Source organism: Anthonomus grandis, chromosome 13 (assembly GCF_022605725.1).
Source record: "Anthonomus grandis grandis chromosome 13, icAntGran1.3, whole genome shotgun sequence".
NCBI classification, from domain to species: Eukaryota; Metazoa; Arthropoda; class Insecta; order Coleoptera; family Curculionidae; genus Anthonomus; species Anthonomus grandis.
Window position 1 is genome coordinate 3,174,985 of NC_065558.1, and position 19,905 is coordinate 3,194,889.

General features: G+C 32.0%; 1 protein-coding gene and 1 long non-coding RNA gene across 2 annotated transcripts; one reads left to right on the forward strand and one right to left on the reverse strand.

The window, feature by feature from the left end:
• Window positions 1–460: 460 nt before the first annotated feature.
• On the reverse strand, window positions 461–19,894 carry LOC126743768 (ATPase family AAA domain-containing protein 3A homolog). The gene is made up of 8 exons (XM_050450986.1): window positions 19,582–19,894; window positions 18,807–19,281; window positions 14,348–14,505; window positions 14,040–14,290; window positions 13,542–13,773; window positions 7,439–7,622; window positions 7,189–7,387; window positions 461–1,035 (listed from the first exon to the last, which is right to left on the reverse strand). The coding sequence occupies exons 1-8, from the start codon at window positions 19,805–19,807 to the stop codon at window positions 841–843; spliced, it is 1,920 nt and encodes a 639-aa protein (XP_050306943.1). The 5' UTR covers window positions 19,808–19,894; the 3' UTR covers window positions 461–840.
• On the forward strand, window positions 7,893–12,814 carry LOC126743770 (uncharacterized). Its single transcript, XR_007662982.1, has 3 exons — window positions 7,893–8,260; window positions 8,384–8,479; window positions 12,643–12,814. It is a non-coding gene; the product is annotated as an uncharacterized LOC126743770 (long non-coding RNA).
• Window positions 19,895–19,905: the final 11 nt, after the last annotated feature.

Genomic DNA, 19,905 nt, shown 5'->3' on the forward strand with positions numbered 1-19,905 from the left:
TAATATTAACCATTAACTGTTTAAGCTCTTCTACACTTGTGGGGGCAAAAAAGAAAGATTCGGCTACTACCACATTGCTGAGATAGCTCCTGGGATCTATTTTTTGTGAGAGATTGGCTGCAAGGTTACTAGCAATATCACAGTAGAAGAAATTGAGATAACAAAACACCGTATATCTTTGTTATTAAAAATTTCTGAGAAAAATTTTCTTAATAAAATTCTATTTCTTTTTAAATTCTCTATCACTTATTAAAATTAAAGACGTTTAAGCTGGACCACCCTGTATAAGTATTAGAATTGGGTCAGCGATCATTCCTTAAACGATTGCACTTTTCTTCCGGACATCCTGTATATTGTTATTCATCACAAAGTTAAATAAAGTCAAACGACACAAAAAGCAGATCGCAATTAAAATACCTAAAAAAAAATCTCCCTTTTTAAAGGTCAATAAAACGCCAAATAACATTTTAAACGAATGTATTTTAAAAACTCTTAAAGATTTACACCATTTTGAGTAAAACCGTACTAACAAAAAAAGGTACTTAAAAAGAATCGAACGCTTTCCGGAATAAAATCAACATCTTCCTTGGCTCGCGTCCATATATTATCACAATTTATTCTGGTTTATTCTATAAATAGTTTGCAAATCTTCGTAGAAGTGTATTTCATACTACGAAACATTAAAACGAGAGTTCATTCAAACAAAAACATACAAATGCAACTCTAAGTCTCTTGGTTGAGACCACACACCGAAAACAGTCCACTCCGGTTTCCATACAACAACAACCTCTTGGACCGAGAAAACACCATTTAGTCCACCTTATATATTTCTAAACGAAATTACAATTTTTTTTTCGTTTTTTTACTGTCCGAAACTTTGGTGGTGTCCTCCTGCTCCTTTTTCTCTGGGTATTCTATCGCTAGAGGCTCTTTGTACTCGATCGCCTTCGGAGCTACTGGGATGTAAGAATCTTCTTTTTCCGAGTGGTAAATGCTCTTTGATTCGCGTTTTTCTTGTTCCGATTGCCACTCGACCTATAAATAATAATTAGGGATGAAAAAGCATTTTTGAATAAAACACACTTAAATAAAAGGACTTTAGCACAAAAGGCCCTTCTGGATTTAGACATATTTCAGGTTTTTTATTAAATGTACTTTAGATTTGAAATTTTCCATCAATACAGGGTGTCCCGGTTCATTTTCAAAAATATGAGATCGCCCGCGAATGTGTTAGAGTTCACGGAGCCCACGTCTAACCTACAGTTTGACCATCGGATCTGTGTCTACGAAAAGAATGCGGGCGAAATTTTAAAGCGTTGTCACGTCTTACTGCAAAAATGAAATAGTATTGAATAAAAAGTAAATATAATGGTAAAATTAAGCTATTTAATCATAAAAAAGATAATAAATAATGTAATGCAGTTTAAGCCATATTTTTTAGTTCTATTTGCTAATGTTTTGCATATTATAAAATCCAATATTGACTAACATTTATCCGAAATTCCTAATAAAACTTACAAAGCCGGCAACGTCGTGCTTTCGCGGAAGCATCTCGCTGTTTGGGGACAGGTGATTGGTTGATGACATCGCGGCCATTAATTTATTATTTTTATGCAGCTCTCTGTCTTTCTCTATCTTATTGGATCGCATCCTACCAGGTTTTGTGTAATTTTCGGAATAATATGGATTTCTTGCGGATTCAGTGGCGGCGGCGTATGTTAATACTTTTGAGCTATTAAACTGTTTTTATTGCTGTATTTTTAGGTACCTACTTAATTTCTGACCTATTACTTTTGAGTAGTGTAGCATAGTTTAGTTTATTTGCTATTATTGTTGTTGCTGTTTTGTTGTTGTTTTGTGTGATTTGTTTCTTTGTTGTTAAAGTTCATAATTGATACAGTTTTTGTGTTATTTACGTTAAAATGAATAACTTTATTCATAGCCAGGCAAGGGAAGTCACTGCGAATGTTTATAGGTAAGTAAAATGATAATAAGAGAATTATAAAGCCTAAGCACAGTTATGAAAAAAAAAACATTAAAATAAAATCATAATTTATGCGACACTAATTTCAAAAATTATGTACCTAATGTTGTAATAAATAAAAATCATATTCAATGAAATAAAACCAAGCTCGATTGTTTTACAAACAAAAAAGATTTAAAGTTAATGTTGGTTATTTTGAATATAAAATGTCGAATTTTTGTATTTTGAATATCGAATATCAGGATTATATACTTCTTGTACAAATTCTTAGGGTTTGCAATGAAGAAGCTACTAATAACTTCGTTAATCTACCAGTAAAGCGCAAACTTGAAAGAGTATCTCAATATACTGGCGTAAGCATTTCAATGGTGAAAAAAATTCACAAAGAAGATGAAGAAAGAATGCGGACGGACCCCAACAAAATGCTTTCTAGTCCCGGCAAAAAAAAAGACCGCGAATGACGAAGGTGGAACAAGACGACAACTTTCATTTTCAAATAGTTAAACACCGAATAAATCGAATTTATTTGGGTTTAAAGTTGTGCCTACTAGCAGAAAGCTGTTGCAAAAATTGCCAGAAGAAAAAAATTTTCCAAAAATAACATCTTTAAGGTATAAATACCTAAGAGAAATAAAAAAACACCGAGCCGAAGGTCGCAATATTGTCTATTTAGATGAAACTTGGATAGACAATGACCTAATGTTTAAAAAATGCTGGCAGAGTGAGACTGTTACTGGAGTGGTTAGCAATATATTCTTCAACAGGTACAAATTGATTATACTTATTTAAATAATAGTTTAAATTATACATATTATGGAGTAAATTCAATGTTTAAACAGCATAATTCGGATTATCTGCCGTGCTCTTTTCCTCGCGATATCCAGGCATCGAGTACGGCACTCTTATTTTAAGTGAATAAACTAAGTAGGTGTATTACAAATTTTGTGTTTTCTTTACTTTACTTTTATCTCAAACTTCCCTAATCTTGTCTGTCATTTTTTTATTACATATTTACAAATAAAATATTTTAGAAGACCTTAATTTCCAAATTAATATCTTACCTACAAATACCTATTTTAAAATTAAAACCAAACCATATTTTTTAATATTTAATACATTCAAATCTGTGTAATCGGTTTATAAAGTTTCGCACGTCACTGGCCATTTCATGAATGAAATGAGGCGGGTCTAGTCTACAACCACGTTCCCCGCACCGATACCGCTTAGCTACAGATTGGTTGGGCAGACTTTACTTATGAAGTTTTTCATAATTAATTGTTTATTGCTCCTATTGAAGAATTTAACGTTTACATATTTGGTTTTTGGCATTTTTTTGTAAGTTGTTTTTTCTAATTTAAAAATATACACTCATCATAGATTTTTTTTTTTATTATTTTGTAAAAGTATTTTTTAGGACACCACTGTATTTTTAGGAACATGTATTTTTTTTAAAATTAAATGACTTACATCGAAATTTTCTGGTCTTTGAATAACTGGCGTACTTATCTCATTTAAAAAAATTAAAAAAAAAAATACATTGGCTCGTTTATTATTTTTTTTCTCCAAAACGGTTTATTTTATCGATAATGAACAAGAGTACCTTTTTTTTAGCCTAGGGTTCAAGGTATCCAAATTTACTTTTTTTAGACTTTAACATATAGAGTGTTAAAAATATACGCATTAAAGTGTACAACCTAGGTAAAGTAAACGAGGTAAATGTATTTTAAGGATGTTAACGAGGTAAAGGTATTAACGAAGTGTTATTTTAAGGTGTTAACGAAGTAAACGAGGTAAATGAATTTTAAGAGGTCCCTAATAGTGTTCGTAGGAATTTTTTTATAGGAACGTTCGGTATTATTTTTCGATGTGCTACCTGAATCCGAGAGATTTGCCATATGAACCGGGAGCATATTAACATCCTTTACAGACGACCAGCACTATTTTGAAATAATGCGCTCTTATTGGTTGAATATTTTAGATGTTATGCTATTTTTGTTCGTTGTTTGATTACATCAACCGGCAGTTGACAGCTGATAAATATTTGAATTTGTTTATTGTTTCGTTTTGGTTTTAAGTTTAGGATTTATGAAATAATATTCTAGAATAAAAATTAATAACTATGTACAAACAATTGGTGATAGTTCTTTGCCAGGGGAATATAAGAACGTTATATTGTGCAAAGACGTAAACAAGGTTCAAATTCGGAGCAATTTAAAAACCATGAGCGATATAGACAACTGGGTTTACCCTGTAGAGTGTTTTGTCAAACTTCTTTTAAAATAATCATTTATTGTATTTTTGTATGTAACTCGACTTATTAATGAAAATAAAATATTTTTTTAGCAGTTTTTCGTCCAAAATGTTTGATTTTTGAAAAAAAAAACAGAGTTTGGAGACCTTTAGCTTTATTATTTATTACTTAATTAAATACCCTGTACACAGGGCTTAAACCCAAAAAATAGTCTAAAACATTATCTATTATTTGTTATAAATAATAGACATATTATGTCAAAATATTTTTGAAATACTTTTGCAAGATTCATTTATTGATCTGAACAAATCACATACATTTGCCTTCATAAATGGCCATAGTCTTTTTATTGTACTGGCCCTAGCTTTAGCAAGCGATAGAAGTGATGCCGTTACCCACGAGGTCAAATTCAACCAATAAGAGCGACTTATTTCATGATAGTGCTGGTCGTCCGTAAAGGATGTTAATAAGGGAACCGGGATACCCTGTATATTACTTAAAATTTGAGAAAAAGGACAACCCATAGCCATTATTATATAGGAAATAAGTAGTTTTTACACAATAAGATAAAAGTTCTAAAATTGTACTGGGATACTAGTAAAAAGACTTGCAATGTCAAACGTAACCAAAATATCATATAAGTTAAAAGAAACGGTGGAAAGTTTTTAATGAATGCATTAGAATTATTATGGTATGCATAAATTTAAAAGATATTTTTCAAAAGGGTGAGTGGGTTGAAGGTCTTAAGGGAACATTTATTTTATGTATTCCTAAAATAAATCATAAAAATTTCTAGTGTTTTTCTACTATGCCAAGTTAATTTAAAATCATCAATATCCGAAAATTGGTTTTTATATTTTTTAAATAAATTATAAGGATGCCACTCAATTTTTCTATAGGATCTTTTGATCATTCTGAATAATAATATATAATAGTAAATCAACATAAAAAGGCAATAAACTACCGGGTACTCAAATAGGACACTTTTCAATATTGTAGTCACATTTAAATGTTTTTTGTCAAGTTTTTGTCATCCTTTTGACTTTTTACTAGTAACACTAATATAATAAATAGGCTTAAAATTTTATTTAAAACTTTAATAACTCCGATGGAAATTTGAAGAGTTATTCAACAAATCATGGAATATTGATCTTTTTGTTTTTCGTATCCAATTTTTAAGCTCATTTTTAAAAGACTTATGTTTGAAGTTACCTTGTACGATTTTAGGTAGTATATTAAAGATTTTTGGTGCAATATATTTAAAATGTCATTGACCAATAGCTTTTTTGCTTTTTGGAATTTTGGCACGTTTATTTTTCTTTTTTCTGATGGTATAGAGATGCGCTAGAAGACTTATTTTAATTTTATTCTTTTTTACGTTCATTAAAAGAGTAAACGATTATAACTGTCGCACGTCCATTACTTTTGTTTTTTCATAAAGTAACTGAGTTGAAAATAACCGATTTTTTTCAAAAATAACTTTAGTTATTGTGTGTATTCCATTTTAGATGCTGATCAATATGAATACCTAAATATTTCATGGTGCTTGTCTCTGGAATGATGATTTGATAATTCGTTTGCCTCAAACCATTTTGATATTTTCAAAAAGTCCCTTTCTGCTTACATTAGCATTAAAAAGAATATGCACATAAACTTTTTTCAATCTTGTTGGTTGATTTTTATTGTTACCAAAAAGAATAATAAAGTTATGATTTATGCATACTGATTAATCATCTTAATTTCATCATTAAAAGTCACTTGTGTACGGATACTGTGCATATATGTTACTTATACAGAGAAAAGAAGTGGCCCAATATGAATCCCAGGGATAATCTTGCACCAATAGATTGAAACTAATTGCAACCTTAAATAATCCAAAATATGTTGGTTTGGCTAAAGCCATTTTATTGCTAATGGAATCAAAAGTCTTACTAACATCTATAAAAGTCCAACGCAACTAATCTGAATAAAACGGAACTAACATCCTTTTTATTCAGATTAGTTGCAACACCATTGACAAATTGTACAAGAGATAGGGTCGCACTGACATTTTTTTGGTAAACCATACTGTCAATCAGGAATTACGAGCATTGATTTAAAAAAATAATGGTTAATTAGGTGGGTGTTTTTCTGATATTTCTGAAAATGCGGCTAAAATAATAATTGGTCTCAGATCCTTAACTTTTACAGGTAAGGGTATAATATTTGCATACGTATTGGTATACGTTTCCTAAGAGACAAATATTAATTAATGTTCAAAATGGAAAATTGTTTAATATAAAGCATAGAAATTCCATAATCACCGACTGCATATGCTTTAATAGAATTTACAATTTTTAAGAGTTCCAAAAAATAGTCCATCTTTTCTCAAAGAGACCGGCTTACATTAAATAGTAATGAAATAAAGTCACAGGTCTCAAATTTACTAAATTGAAGTCAGAGGATTACACGTGTTTCGCCCATACTAGGCATCATCAGATCCACTTGTATATTCACTAATAAAAAGAACGAAAAAAGAAGCAGAGAACAACACTACTTGATACAAGTCAAGGGTCAAATTAAGTTAAAATTGGTAAAATCGGACGGAGACTAGTTACTACATATTAAAATTATATTTGGTTTTTACTAGTAGTAACTAGTAACTTGTATTAGTAACTTGTTACTTGTATAGTAACTAGTACAAGTACTTAGTAACCCGTCTCCGGCCGATTTTACCCATTTTAACTTAATTTCTACCCTTGACTTGTATCATGTAGTGTTCTCTGCTTTTTTTCGTTCTTTTTATTAGTGAATACACAAGTGGATCTGATGATGCCTCGTATGAGCGAAACACGACTTTAACTTAATTAAATTTGAGACCTGTGACTTAGAGTTTATTTCATTACTATTTAATATTTAAGAGGCCAGTTTCGTCTAATAGCAAGAATATTAACGGAATAAAAAATGAGTTTACCTTTTGTCTGTGTTGCCTCACGTGATCTTGCACAATATCCAAAACCATTTTCTCGGTGAGCACGCCGTCTTCGGAGGCGTAAGCGGCCGCCTGCCACGCCACCCCCAACTTGGCGATTTCCCTACCCGACATGCCGTCAGTCATTTCAGCCATCTTCGAACAAAGGGCGCCATAGTCGAAGTTATCCACCTTCAAACGCCTAAAATCCTTCGGTCAATCCCCGGTTAACTTTTTAGTTACTCCTAGTTACCTTGTGCCCTCCGTGGCCGGTTCCAAAACGAACTTTTGGAAGTACAATCGGATCAGTCGTTCCCTCTCCGCCAACCCGGGCAATTGGAATTCCACCATTTCGTCGAGACGATCGTTTACGGCCCAATCGAACTGTTCCGGGGTGTTAGAGGCCAGGACGAGCATGAATTTGTTGCTCTGTTCACCTGAAAGGGTTTTGTTATAACGCTACGTAAAAAAAATAGCGCTGAATTAATAATGGCTTATTAAATTGTCAAGCAAAGTGAGCATTTACAATTCTTGGTATGAGTCTTGTCCCAATTTAACCAATTCTTTTATTGATAAGTTTATTTATTAAAAAGTTATCCAACTATTCGTCACCCTAATATTACAAGGTTGTATGTAATATTTCTAGGAGAATTTGGTTTGTAATATCACAAAGTTCCATGTGGTCCTACACTATAATTTTGGAAATAAATTTAAAGCTCACATAGAACTCTGGTAATATAAGGAAAACCAAAGGTGTATACCTAAAATTATGACAAATGGATATATCATAGTTGTAAGTTAAACATAGAACCTTAGAATATAAATGTTTAATAAAATAATAAATATTACAGGGTTTTATATACTAACATAGAACCCTGCAAATGTTGGGTTATGTTGCTTTGTTTATAATTCATTTTAAAACGTTTATCGGAGCAGAGCAAGTGTTTGTTGAGAAGTTTATTTAAAAATATGGCATTAAATGAGACTGATATTAGTGATAGTTACGGTTATGATTCTGACCAAGACAAGGAATATATATATTACCTGAAAAATCAAAAAAGAAAAAAGAATGCAGGTAAGATTTTTAAAATTTTTATTTTAGCTATGTAAGCTTAGGTTTTTTAATTTTTAATCTACTTTTTCACTTTTTTTTTAATATATTATAATATATTTTTAATACTTATAATATTGATTTTAGAATTAAAGTTCGTGGTCGTTATATTAACATTTCAACCCGATCCAGTAGCAGTGAAAGCGAATGTGAAGAGTCAGACTTAGAAAGCCATTTAACTAGGTATATAAGTTATCATATTACTTTTTGGTTCTTAACTTATTGTTATGTTATATTATGTATATTACTTTAACCCGTTGATTGAAAAGGGAAAAGATGCGCAAATACTGTATAAAATTTCGTGACCGCGGCAGCCAGCCGTTCTTTGCTTTATCTAGCAATTTAGAAGCTAAAAGGTGACGCCCCTATACGTAGGAATGATGAAACTCGCTTGGCAGGCTCGGTATTAAAAATGACGAGACATAATATCGCAGAGAAATGGGAGTTTTCGCATTGCGCTATTTCTGTTTGAGGACATATTCGCATTATTCCATAGTATAAATTTGGGAGAAAATATTGAAAGGTTTAGTTTCATATTTTGTTTTTTTTTTAAATTTTTAAGTATAAAATCTAATAAGTAATATAAGTAACATAATTTTGCTTTTTTTAATAGTACAGTATATTATAGAGTTGGCCTTCATTTCGGCAGAACCGGAGGCTGTTATTTTTTATACAAGGTGTAAAAATATACATATAGTAAAGTGTTTTAAGCTTTTGGGCCTACAGCTTATAAATCAAAAAAATAACTTGAAAAAAAATTAACCTTGAAAACATATATATGTTATACACCTTTAGATTGACTTTTGTTTTATAGGGTAAGTCTTTAGTTGAAAAGTTTTAGATGTATTTTTTAAATCTAAAAATGTCTATTGTAGATTTTATAAAGATCAAGAATATGAAAAAGACCAAAACGTTATTAAAATTAAATGTTTATTCAAGATAAATTTTATGTTTTAACAATTACCAATACTATATATCCATATATCCAACCAACGAAAATGGTAGGTTTGGATTATTTTTGGGTTAATATTCTGGTTTCATAAATAGGAGCATATTTCTTAAATTGCCCGGGCATTGGGCATTATGAATAATCGCCATATAATTACATTGTTCATAACATACGAGTATAAATTTTTAGCAGAAAATAGAACGAAATAATCATAAATAAATGGTAGTAAAAGTATTTTGCATATATCTGCATCACATTTAGGTAAATTCAGTTACAAGACTTCTTTGTAATAATAAAATAGCTAAAAGTAGACCAGTATTGCCTTTGGCAACCAGGTTTCAAAGTAGCAATCCTCTATCCTTTCCTAGAATAAATTTTACTTTTACTAAAAGATCGTTAATTTATACAGCTCCAAAAATTTACAATATGATGCCTCTTGATTTAAGAGATAAACCTTATGCCAGGATCAAGTATATAATAAAAACTTGGATCATTCATATTAATATTGAGCAATTGTTTGGTTAATGTTAATTGTTGCTAGCTTGTAATCACTATACTGTTCAAATAATATTAGATTTTATTTTGTCTGAGCTTGATATATCTATATAAGTATTTTGAATGGGAACACGCACCAACTTAGTAGTTAATTGTGTTTCGAATTGTATTCTTGGTTACTTTGTATTATTATTTTTTCGAAATAAACATTATTATTATTATTATTATTATTATTATTTACATATAAAGGTTATTTAAACAATCTTTATCAATATATTTTATTTTATTTGTTTAAACATTGACTGAAGAGGCAAGATTTAATTTTCAGTCATTGATTAGATAGAATACGTATTTTTCTGTGCGGCTTCTTAGAAGTTTGTTTTTCTCTCGTTTGCTAGTATTTTTCAGTTTCCCATTTTAATTGCTTATATAACATTGTCTTAATAAATAGTTTTATGAAAACTTCAATATGTTGCGGGCATAAATTAATGGACTGTATATCTATTTCATTTAACAAAATGTTAAACGTTGACTTAAAATTTAAAAATTATCCGATGGAATTTTTAAACTTGAAATATAATTTAAGTTTGCATAATCTTTATTTAATAAAAATATTTATTTTTCGTCATTAATTTCGATGTCATTTTGAAGTAAAAAATCTTCACAGTTATTTTCACACTTAAACCTCTCTAAAATAGTATATGCAAAATAACCAGCAACGTATACATTGGAACAAGTTTCTAAAGTAATCTTATTACAAATAGTATTATTTGTCTCAGTATGATTGCTTCCTTGGGCATTATTTGTGGCACCAAGTTCTTTAATATAGTAAGAAGAAACAGGGTTTTTCTCCATATCTATAAGGATTTCTTTTTCACATGACTTATCAAGATTTGGCTTTGACTCATCGACATTTAAAAATTCTTGTAGATCTTTGCAATTTCCCGTTTCTAATGAATTTAGTAGCCTTATATTTATTATGTACTGTAAAGACACTCTAAATTGTTGAACAGAGGGAGTTGGATTATATCCACATCTATTTCTAGCAATTGAGAATACATTTTCCAAAGGATCTTGATTGAGATGACTTGTAAAAAGATATTTGTATTTAAATTAAGATAATAAATATTCCCAAAGCCCTAGAATAGATGTAAGAGTCCAAATAAATTCGCTAATACAATATATGTTATTTCTTCTATTTCCACCTTCAGGTACTTAAATTATCTTGAAATATTCAAGACCAAATTGAAGGTTTTTCAATGACATTGAATTAGTTATAGATAAAGGTTTTTTATTTGGATTGGAATCTGACAATATATTGCTATAAAGAGAATAAAAATTAAATTAACGTTTTTTTATGAAATCGGATGTATTATGAGCAGTTGTGCTTTTAACGCCTGTAATTGACCAGCTGACTTAACAGCAGCGGCAACTGAGTTTGAAAAGATTTGGGCAGCATATTTCACTCTCATTTTTTGAAAAGTATTTGGTTTTAAGTGAGTGTCGGTTAACTTTGGTAATGTTCTTGTAGTTTTGCTTTTTTTGTCCATTTCATATATTTTAAAATATCAAACCAAGATACCGAATGCCCATCAACTATAAATTTTAATTTCGTATTTATAAAATTATTTCTTAAAGATTTTAGTAAATGGGAAACATCAAAAATGGTAAATATTTTTAGGTTTTCAATCTCTATTAAGGGTCTTTCTTCTGAAGCAACTAAATTTTTAAAAGCTTTTCGATTATTTGTTCCCTGGTCACATGTTAATGTCACTGGAATAAGCCCTAGTTTTTTTCAATTGTTTATAACATATTTTATTATTTCTGTTAATATCGGCCTTAACCGGACCTTGAGAGGTAAAATAATACAAGGGAATCTTCCAGTTTCCAAAAATACCTCTTGCGTAAAAAACTAGAGCTATATTTTCAATAGAATCATGACGACCAAGAAATGCCATATCTTCAAAACCCTCAATATAATCATGTGCCTTATTGTAGTCTAATTTAGGTTTTAATGCAATCTTATCAAAAAGAACTGCACACACTCGTTCTGAGTTTTCCATAGATTTTACTTTCGTAAAAAGTTTTTTTGTTAACGTGTTTTCAAGTCCAGTCTTTAGGTTAAATACTTTTAACCACGACTGAATAGTGCATACTGAAGGTAGAGAGAATAATAACTTATTCCTTAAAAATAACAGCTTGGAGATTTATAGTAAATTGAAAGAGAAAACCTGCACATTTACAATAGTTTTTAATAGCAGGTTTTTTGACAGGTGACAAATATAGACTATGTGTGATGGCAACAATAAAAAAAAATAAATCAATTATAACCTTAAGACCTATTTAAATGTTTATCTTACCTTTCCATGAAGCGGGAACTGCATTTTTTAATAAAGTTTTCTTTTTGCCAGCGTTATACACAATGTATTTATTTTCAAAATGTTTCTCACAAACAACTCTGTTTTTTAACATGCTTTCGTCCATAATAAATATTTCAGCGTTCCCGGTGTTTTGTATCCACTCATTAAGTGTCACTGGCTTTAAGATCGGAAATTTTAAAAAAATTAAGAGAATTGCTTTTTCTCTTCCTAGTATTAGTACATCCCCGATAAGCACACTCGTTAATTTTGCTTGAATTTGACATAATTCAAAATAATAATAATACAAAATAAAAACTCCCTTAGACGATGCTGGCGAGCTCCGCTAAACAATAATGAGAAACGGCAAAAAGATTTCCGCGCGCGTTTAAGCGTGGCGCCATCTACCCGCCGCGCGCTTTTTGGGTCACGTTTTTGCCCGTAAATATGCATATCTTCTCGCCTCTTCAATCAACGTTTAACCTCTTTAAATTTTCTGTATAGTCAAGGAAAACGCAATAATGTAGATTTATGTTTTGTTATAGAAACAATCCTGGCTGCTCTACTAGCTCGTATAAAGCATGCAATTCTGCAATGCAATTTAAAGTAAACAGCAAATTTGAGATTAAAAAATCTTCTCATCCATCTTCTGTTCAGCTGCAAACAAATTTTAATAGGTAAAAAATTGTTATTGTTTTATTTGGTTTAAAGTATTTTTAGCCGTAAATAAAAGTTATATACTTTGCTGTGTATGTTAAATTAAATACTAGTTTTGTGTTACAAAATTCTATGTTACATCTGGAAAAACGAAAATTTATTTTTAATATAACGGAATCCTATGATTTTTTTTTAATAAATAATTTTTTGAAGAAAATGTTGTTTTTTTTGGAATTTTATATCAAAATAATTTATTTTTACTGTCCATTTAATTTTTTTGTTTAATAAAAAAAAAAAGTACTTAATCGTTTGCGTTTTAGGTAAGTCCATTTTTTTAAATCGATTTTTCCTAAATTATCATAATTGTCACCTACAACCTTGTAATATTAGGGTGACGTATTGATGATCTCGGTGAAAGAGTGGGCCGAGTAGGTTCACAAACACCTGCACAAGTGACGGTGAAAAAAGTGATGTTAAATAAAAGGGACGACACAATATAAATCTACGACATAATAGGGCAAATTCATCTAAATACCATAGCGAAGATGGATCCACCTAAGGTATATTTGGAGAGGATATGAACAATAAAATAAAAGAAGAATAGGGTACTAGATGTATTTAAAAACTTAGCAGAGCGCTTTCGGCGTATGAGCCATCATCAGTGCTAACTGAAAATGAGTTATAGAATATTATATGCGTAAAAAACATTATAAATATACTACTACTACATTATACTTTTTGAATGTAAATAATGTACCCAAAGAACAGAATCTTAAGTAAAACTTACCAGTTCTGTACAAAAAGGCGTTCAAAGTTGCCCTAAGATCTTCAGAAATGTTTTCGGAGGATCTTTTCCTTAAAAATGCGTCGGCTTCATCGATGAACAGCAACAGCCCCTTCCTAGTGGTCGTGGCCCAATCGAACACTTTATGGATCGCGGTCACGCCGTCTTTACCCATGGGGGCGATGTCACCGCCCGTTAAAATCGCGTAATCCATCCCCGAATGTTTGGCCAATTTCTAAATTTGAAAAATCTCTACATACTACTTTAATTAAGCAATTTGTTCATTATTAATCTATAGGAAAAAGGAGGGAGGCATATAAAAGGGTCTAAATTTACCATAAATCTTAGTTAATTGGTACCAAGTATTGAGCTTGTCTTATCAGGCTATAACAAAAATAACAAAGACTTTACATTTAAATGATTCATTGTCTCCTAGGGTCGTTACCCCAATAAAGCTACTCACTACTTCCCTATAAATATTATATTTGTAAAATTATTTACCTTTGTAAACATGGTTTTACCGGTACCGGGAGGGCCGTGCATCAAAATATTCCGGTACATTCCCCTGTTTTGTTTAGTGTTTTTAGTCGCTATAGCGATGTCCCTTAGCCTCTCTTCGATCTTTGGGGCCAGAACGACACCCTGAAGAACATCCCCCTCTTTGTTTTTAAGCCTTTTTAACGTTTCGATGGGATGCTTGGCGGCTTCTAGCAAGGAGAATCTGGAAGTTTCTCGCACCAGCGATGGTTTTCCTAAGTTAAATCATTGGTAAATAGAAGGGCTTATATACGGCAGTGGTCGAGGAGTACCTAATCGAGACTCGATATATCTGGCAGTGACGGTGGTGGCTCCTTTGGCGGAATATACGCCGAGGGCTAGTAAAGTGAGCCCCCCGGCGGCTGTCAGTACTTTATTCCAGTCGGTTAACATTGCTTGTGCCCCTGCTCCTATTACAGTTCCAGCAGTCCTGATAGGAAGAAAAATATGCAAAATAGTGTCATGGGGTAAGAATTAAAACCCAGAGTTTTGGGACCGATTTTGTTCCTTTTGTATGTAAATGACATTTTCAAACTAGACATAACTAGAAGTTTTAAATTAATTGCTGTAATTAAGCCAGAATATTAACAAAGGCATAATTTGAATTAAAAAATGGTGTGATGCAAATAAATTGTGGCATAACATTTCAAAGAGCAACATTATGTCTTTTTAAGTGTAATCTGTGTTCAGTTTAAATGGACAACAATTAGGAACACCTGTAAGCAAATTTTTGGGGTTACATATTGATGATAGATGCAAATTTGAATATCACATAAAAAGCTATGCATGAAGAATTATTTAATCAGAATTAGATAAAAACATAATATCAAGACAGGCTTACTTTGCATTAATAAAATCTAAATGGGATTATGTTATGGAATATGTTTTTGGGGCTCTTGTGCTAAACAGCTGATGCAAATAGTATTTATTTTGCAGAAAACAACAATTTGATACATCACTAAAGCCAAACTGAGGGAGTTGCGGTATACATGACTTTATTACAAACCGCTCTTTATTACAAACACCAACTTGACATTACAATCTTTGCTGATACTTGAAACAGTGCCACTGATACATAAAAGATATAAAAGCACAATAGCTAAGTAATAATTTTGGGAGAACATCAATATTTAATCAAAATAATTACGAGTGCCAGACAAAACAATCTCTTTACAGTCAAGCACACGGGAAATTTCTTTGCCTGGATGTCATTGGCAAAAGAGACTCTACAAACGGATAATCTTGAAATATCGCAGGTTGTAATGATTAAAATAGATGCAAATCTGTTACAAGAGGGTTCTGTTGAAGTAAAAACTAACTACTCTGATTTAGCACCATACCGCAAAGTTAATATTTTTAAGGCACATACTACCATAGAGTATTTTAAAGACCTAGCTGTAAAATTTTCTGATTCAAATCCTAAAAAAGCATGGCCTGCTGCAAAAATCAAAGAAATTAAGAATATGGTACCTTATCTAAAGCCGAAGAACCAAGTTTTTTATGACGAGCTTATATTTTAATTACTTTATTAATGATACTATTTTGAGTAGATTAGAGCAAATTACTGATCTTGGTATAACCTTTGACTCTGAATTTACATTCGTTCCACACTTCAATAACATAGTCAAGTCAGCCCTGAGAAGGCTTGGGTTCATAATTAGAAGTTCTCAGAGTTTTACTTTGGAGTCTACATTAAAACTGCTTTTCTGTTGCTTTGTGAGATCAAAACTGGAGTTTGGCTGCATTATATGGAACCCGCTCTATCAGAATCATGTTGGTCTCCTTGAATCTGTTCAGCGTAGATTTGCTAAGTTTTTGGCCTTCAGGCAGGATGGCATATATCCGGTAAGAGGGTTTGATCATCGGCAACTATTGGAACGCTTCAATCTACATCCATTACAACTCAGAAGAATGATCTTCTCTGTAAAATTCCTGCATGGGTTACTGAATGGATTCATTGATAGTCCTGTACTTCTTTCCGGTGTACGTTTCATGGTGCCTAGGCTTAATGCTAGACATCCCCTAACATTCTTTCTGCCAAGGCCTCATACTAACATCCTGTTGAAATCGCCACTATATACAATATGCGCTATATTTAATTGGATCTGTCACATGTGCGAAATAAATTTCTCTCCGGTTCATGTGATTGTCGATATCTTGGTGGATCATTACTCTTGGGATTAAGACCCATGTGTTTAAGTTATAGTTAGTAGGTATATTGCAGTTATTTTAATTTAATTTAATTTTGTTGAATATGTGATTATCTTGTTAAACTTTTATAATTGGGTTTTTATATCATATTAATAGTTATTTGTTCTAACTCTTTGGATAACTTTTGAGAATGTGACTTTACTCTTTTTCTTTTCTTTTCATTCTTTTAGGTTTGTTTTTGTGTGTTTTTTTTTTAACTATATTTTTCATTGTTTTGCAACTGTTTCCTGTTATTGGGCAAGTTGCCTGTTGGAAATAAAGGCTTATTATTATTATTATATAAAAGATGAGTGAACACGCAAACTAACGTTCGAATATGTTATTATTTAAAGAGTGAAATATGCAAAAGGGTCCAAGTGCCATTTTTCTCAAAATGCGTTTTAATGAAGTTTTGGGGTCTATGCGCCACTAGAAACTTGCACTAAATAATTTATGTTTCTGTGCTGCCATCTTGATATTATTAAGAATCTTTTACAAACAGGCCCAAGTGCCCTTAATATTGCACATCATGCACATGTTCATTTTAACCTTACTTTTTGTTTTAGATTGTAAACAATTGCTTTTTCGTCGCTGCTATTATTTTGTGTGTCTAAAAATGACTGAGAAATTGCAAATAATAAGTGAAAATATTGAAAGTGCTCCATGTACAAGCATGGATAACATACCAATAGACATTCAAAGGAAAAAAAGGAGCAAAACCGGTGACGTTCGAAAAGATAGCCAAGTTAAAAGAAACAGTGGACAACCTTTCAAAAAGAAAGAATCCTTCGTTCCATGGAAAAAGGATGCTTCTGAGGTATGCCAATTTTCAATATTTTAGCTTATTGTGTCTCATCTTATCTTAATTTCCAGGTATCCTGTAAGTGCAACTTTGCTTGCAAGGCGTTGACGCTCGAGGCAAGAAAGCAAGTTTTTCAAAAGTTCTGGGACCATGGGCAATATCCTGAACAACAGAATTTTTTGATGCATTTAATAGAATGTGATAACATAAAGCGCAGAAGACATGGCACTTATGAGACCAGGGAAGCTAGCAGGAGGCAACGTACCTATAGATATTATTTACTTCTTCCTGGAAACTCTAAGTTGGAGGTTTGTAGAAAGACATTTTGTGATACTTTTTCGATTGGAGTAAAAAGAGTGAAACTTATCTGTCAAAAGGTTGCTAAATGCAGTGACAACATTATATTGCGTGAAAAACGAGAAGGAAAACGTAGCAGAAGAGATTCATGGAAATCAAAAATCATTGAGTTTATATCCTCAATCCCAACATGAGAAAGTCATTATGGAAGAGAGAAAAGTTCCAAAAATTATTTGTCTGAAGATCTTAGCATCCGGAAACTTTATGCAGCTTTTCTTTTAAAATATACCGAAAATAATACTGCATTACCTGTATCGAGGCAATGGTTTAATAACATCTTCAAACATCAGTTCAATCCTTCCTTTGGCCCTCCAAGGGTCGATACCTGTCCCAAGTGCGACCTATATAAAGTGGATTTGAGAAAAGCTGCCAACCCCGTACAAAAAAAGGAAGTGGAATTGAAACAAAAATTACATCATAAGAAAGCAGAAGCTGCACAAAAAATGATGAGCAATGATTGCAAAATTGAAAGAGTCTCCTTGTATCATTTCTTTTGATTTACAAAAACAGTTCTATATACCTTCATTAACACACACACAGATGTATTACAGTCGCCAATTAGCTTCTGTGAACTTTGGTATACACCATGAAGATAAGGGAATGGGATTCTTTTACCTTTGGGATGAAACTACTGGAAAACGTGGTTGCAATGAAATAGGTTCTTGTATTTTTGACTTTCTGACAAATCAACTAAAGACTTCCAAAAAGTCATTGGTTGGATGGTCTGACAACTGCGGAGGTCAAAATAAAAATCAAGGAATCTTAGCAGTCTATATTACTCTTGTTGCCAAAGGAGTTTTTGATGAAATTCTGCACAAATTCCCAACAAACAGGACATATGTTCCTGTCTTGTGATAGGGACTTCAGACTAACTGAAAAAGTGAGAAGAAAGAAGAAACTCGAAGTTCCACATGATTAATTATACAATTATTAACCTGTTTAATTTTATTGACACACTTTAAATGTACCTAATTTTAACTACACAACTTATTTTATTTTAATTTTGATTTACCTCATTTTAATTATGTATATCTCTTTTATTTACACCATACCATTTTAATAATAATAAGCTCTATATCTGCATATTATTCTGTTGGGCTTGTATATGAACTTTCTTCTTAATTGTTTTTTTTTTCAATAATACTCTCTTTTCATAGATTAATTATTTTCAGTGTTGAAACTATGAAGTTTTATTAATAAAGCATTTTTTTATTTGATTTGACCTACTTTTTGACCCCAATATCCTATATTAAAACCTGAATAATTGTAAGGAATTTGATGAAAAACTTAATTTAAGACACAATTTAAACATTGGATAGGTTCACACTGCTTCAATCATTACAGTGTAAAACCACTCCCTCAAAACAACCATATTCACTTACTTGATACTTTCCAACACCGTAACTCGATTTTCTTGCGCCTTCAATCTTATTTGCTCCAATGTAAGATCCCGATTCTCCCTATCAACTTTTGCTTTGGCCCTAAGTTCAGCCTCCACCCTCTTCATCTCATTCTTATGTCTCAAGTCCATTTCATGTTCTATAGTGGCCTTCCTCATGGCCTCTTGTTTAGCCACAGATTCCTCTTGCCTCCTTAAACTTTCATCGTTCATCCTTTGCTGCTGAGCCAGCTGGTCATCGTATCTCTTTCTGGCCAGTTGGTCTTGGTATTGGGCCCTGGCTTGGTGCTGTCTCGTTTCCTCCTGCAGTAGCTTTCTTTTTTCTTCTGCCTCAGCCCTTTTGCCTTCGATTTGCATTTGTGCAATGTGCGCTTCATATTCTTTGATTTTTGCTTGTTGTTCTACTTGTCTGGTGGATTCTTGCAGTTTTGAGAGTTCTAGGGCTTCTTTGGCATGTTCTGTGGGAAATAGCCCATGTCAATTGATGTGCAGTTTAGGAGAATTTAAGTAATAATAATAATAAATGTTAGATAATTACAATATACTAAAGTACCTACTTATTTATTATCATGTAAAGTGCAGTTAATAATAAATCTCTAAAATAAAAAAATGTGCTTATGTAAATTTTTTGATAGTCTATGAAATGTATTTATCTTCACACATGATATATTATATTGGGTTCAAGGGCAAAAAACGCATCCTTTACCCCACAGTTACATAACCTATTGGACTTAAAGATTTGCCATTTTTAAACTTACTAGACTTCTCCAATTCCTTAGCAGCTTGTGCAGCACGTTCCAAAGCGGTCGAATCGAACCTGTAGGCCTCCATTTGCCTCCTTTCTGCCCTGGTGAGGTTCGAGTCTTTGGGTACGTCCCCACCGGAATCACCGGTACCTCCGGCACCACCGGGTACTCCGAGTCCCATTTGGGACAAATCGGGAGCCTGATCCTTGTTCCTCCCGTAACCGAATATCCACGACATTTTGGGGCTGTTGTGGAATTGACAAAAACTTTTAAACGATTTGGGTTAAAACAAGCATGAGCCTTTTTGAGGTTATGAAAGGGTCATGACAGTGACAT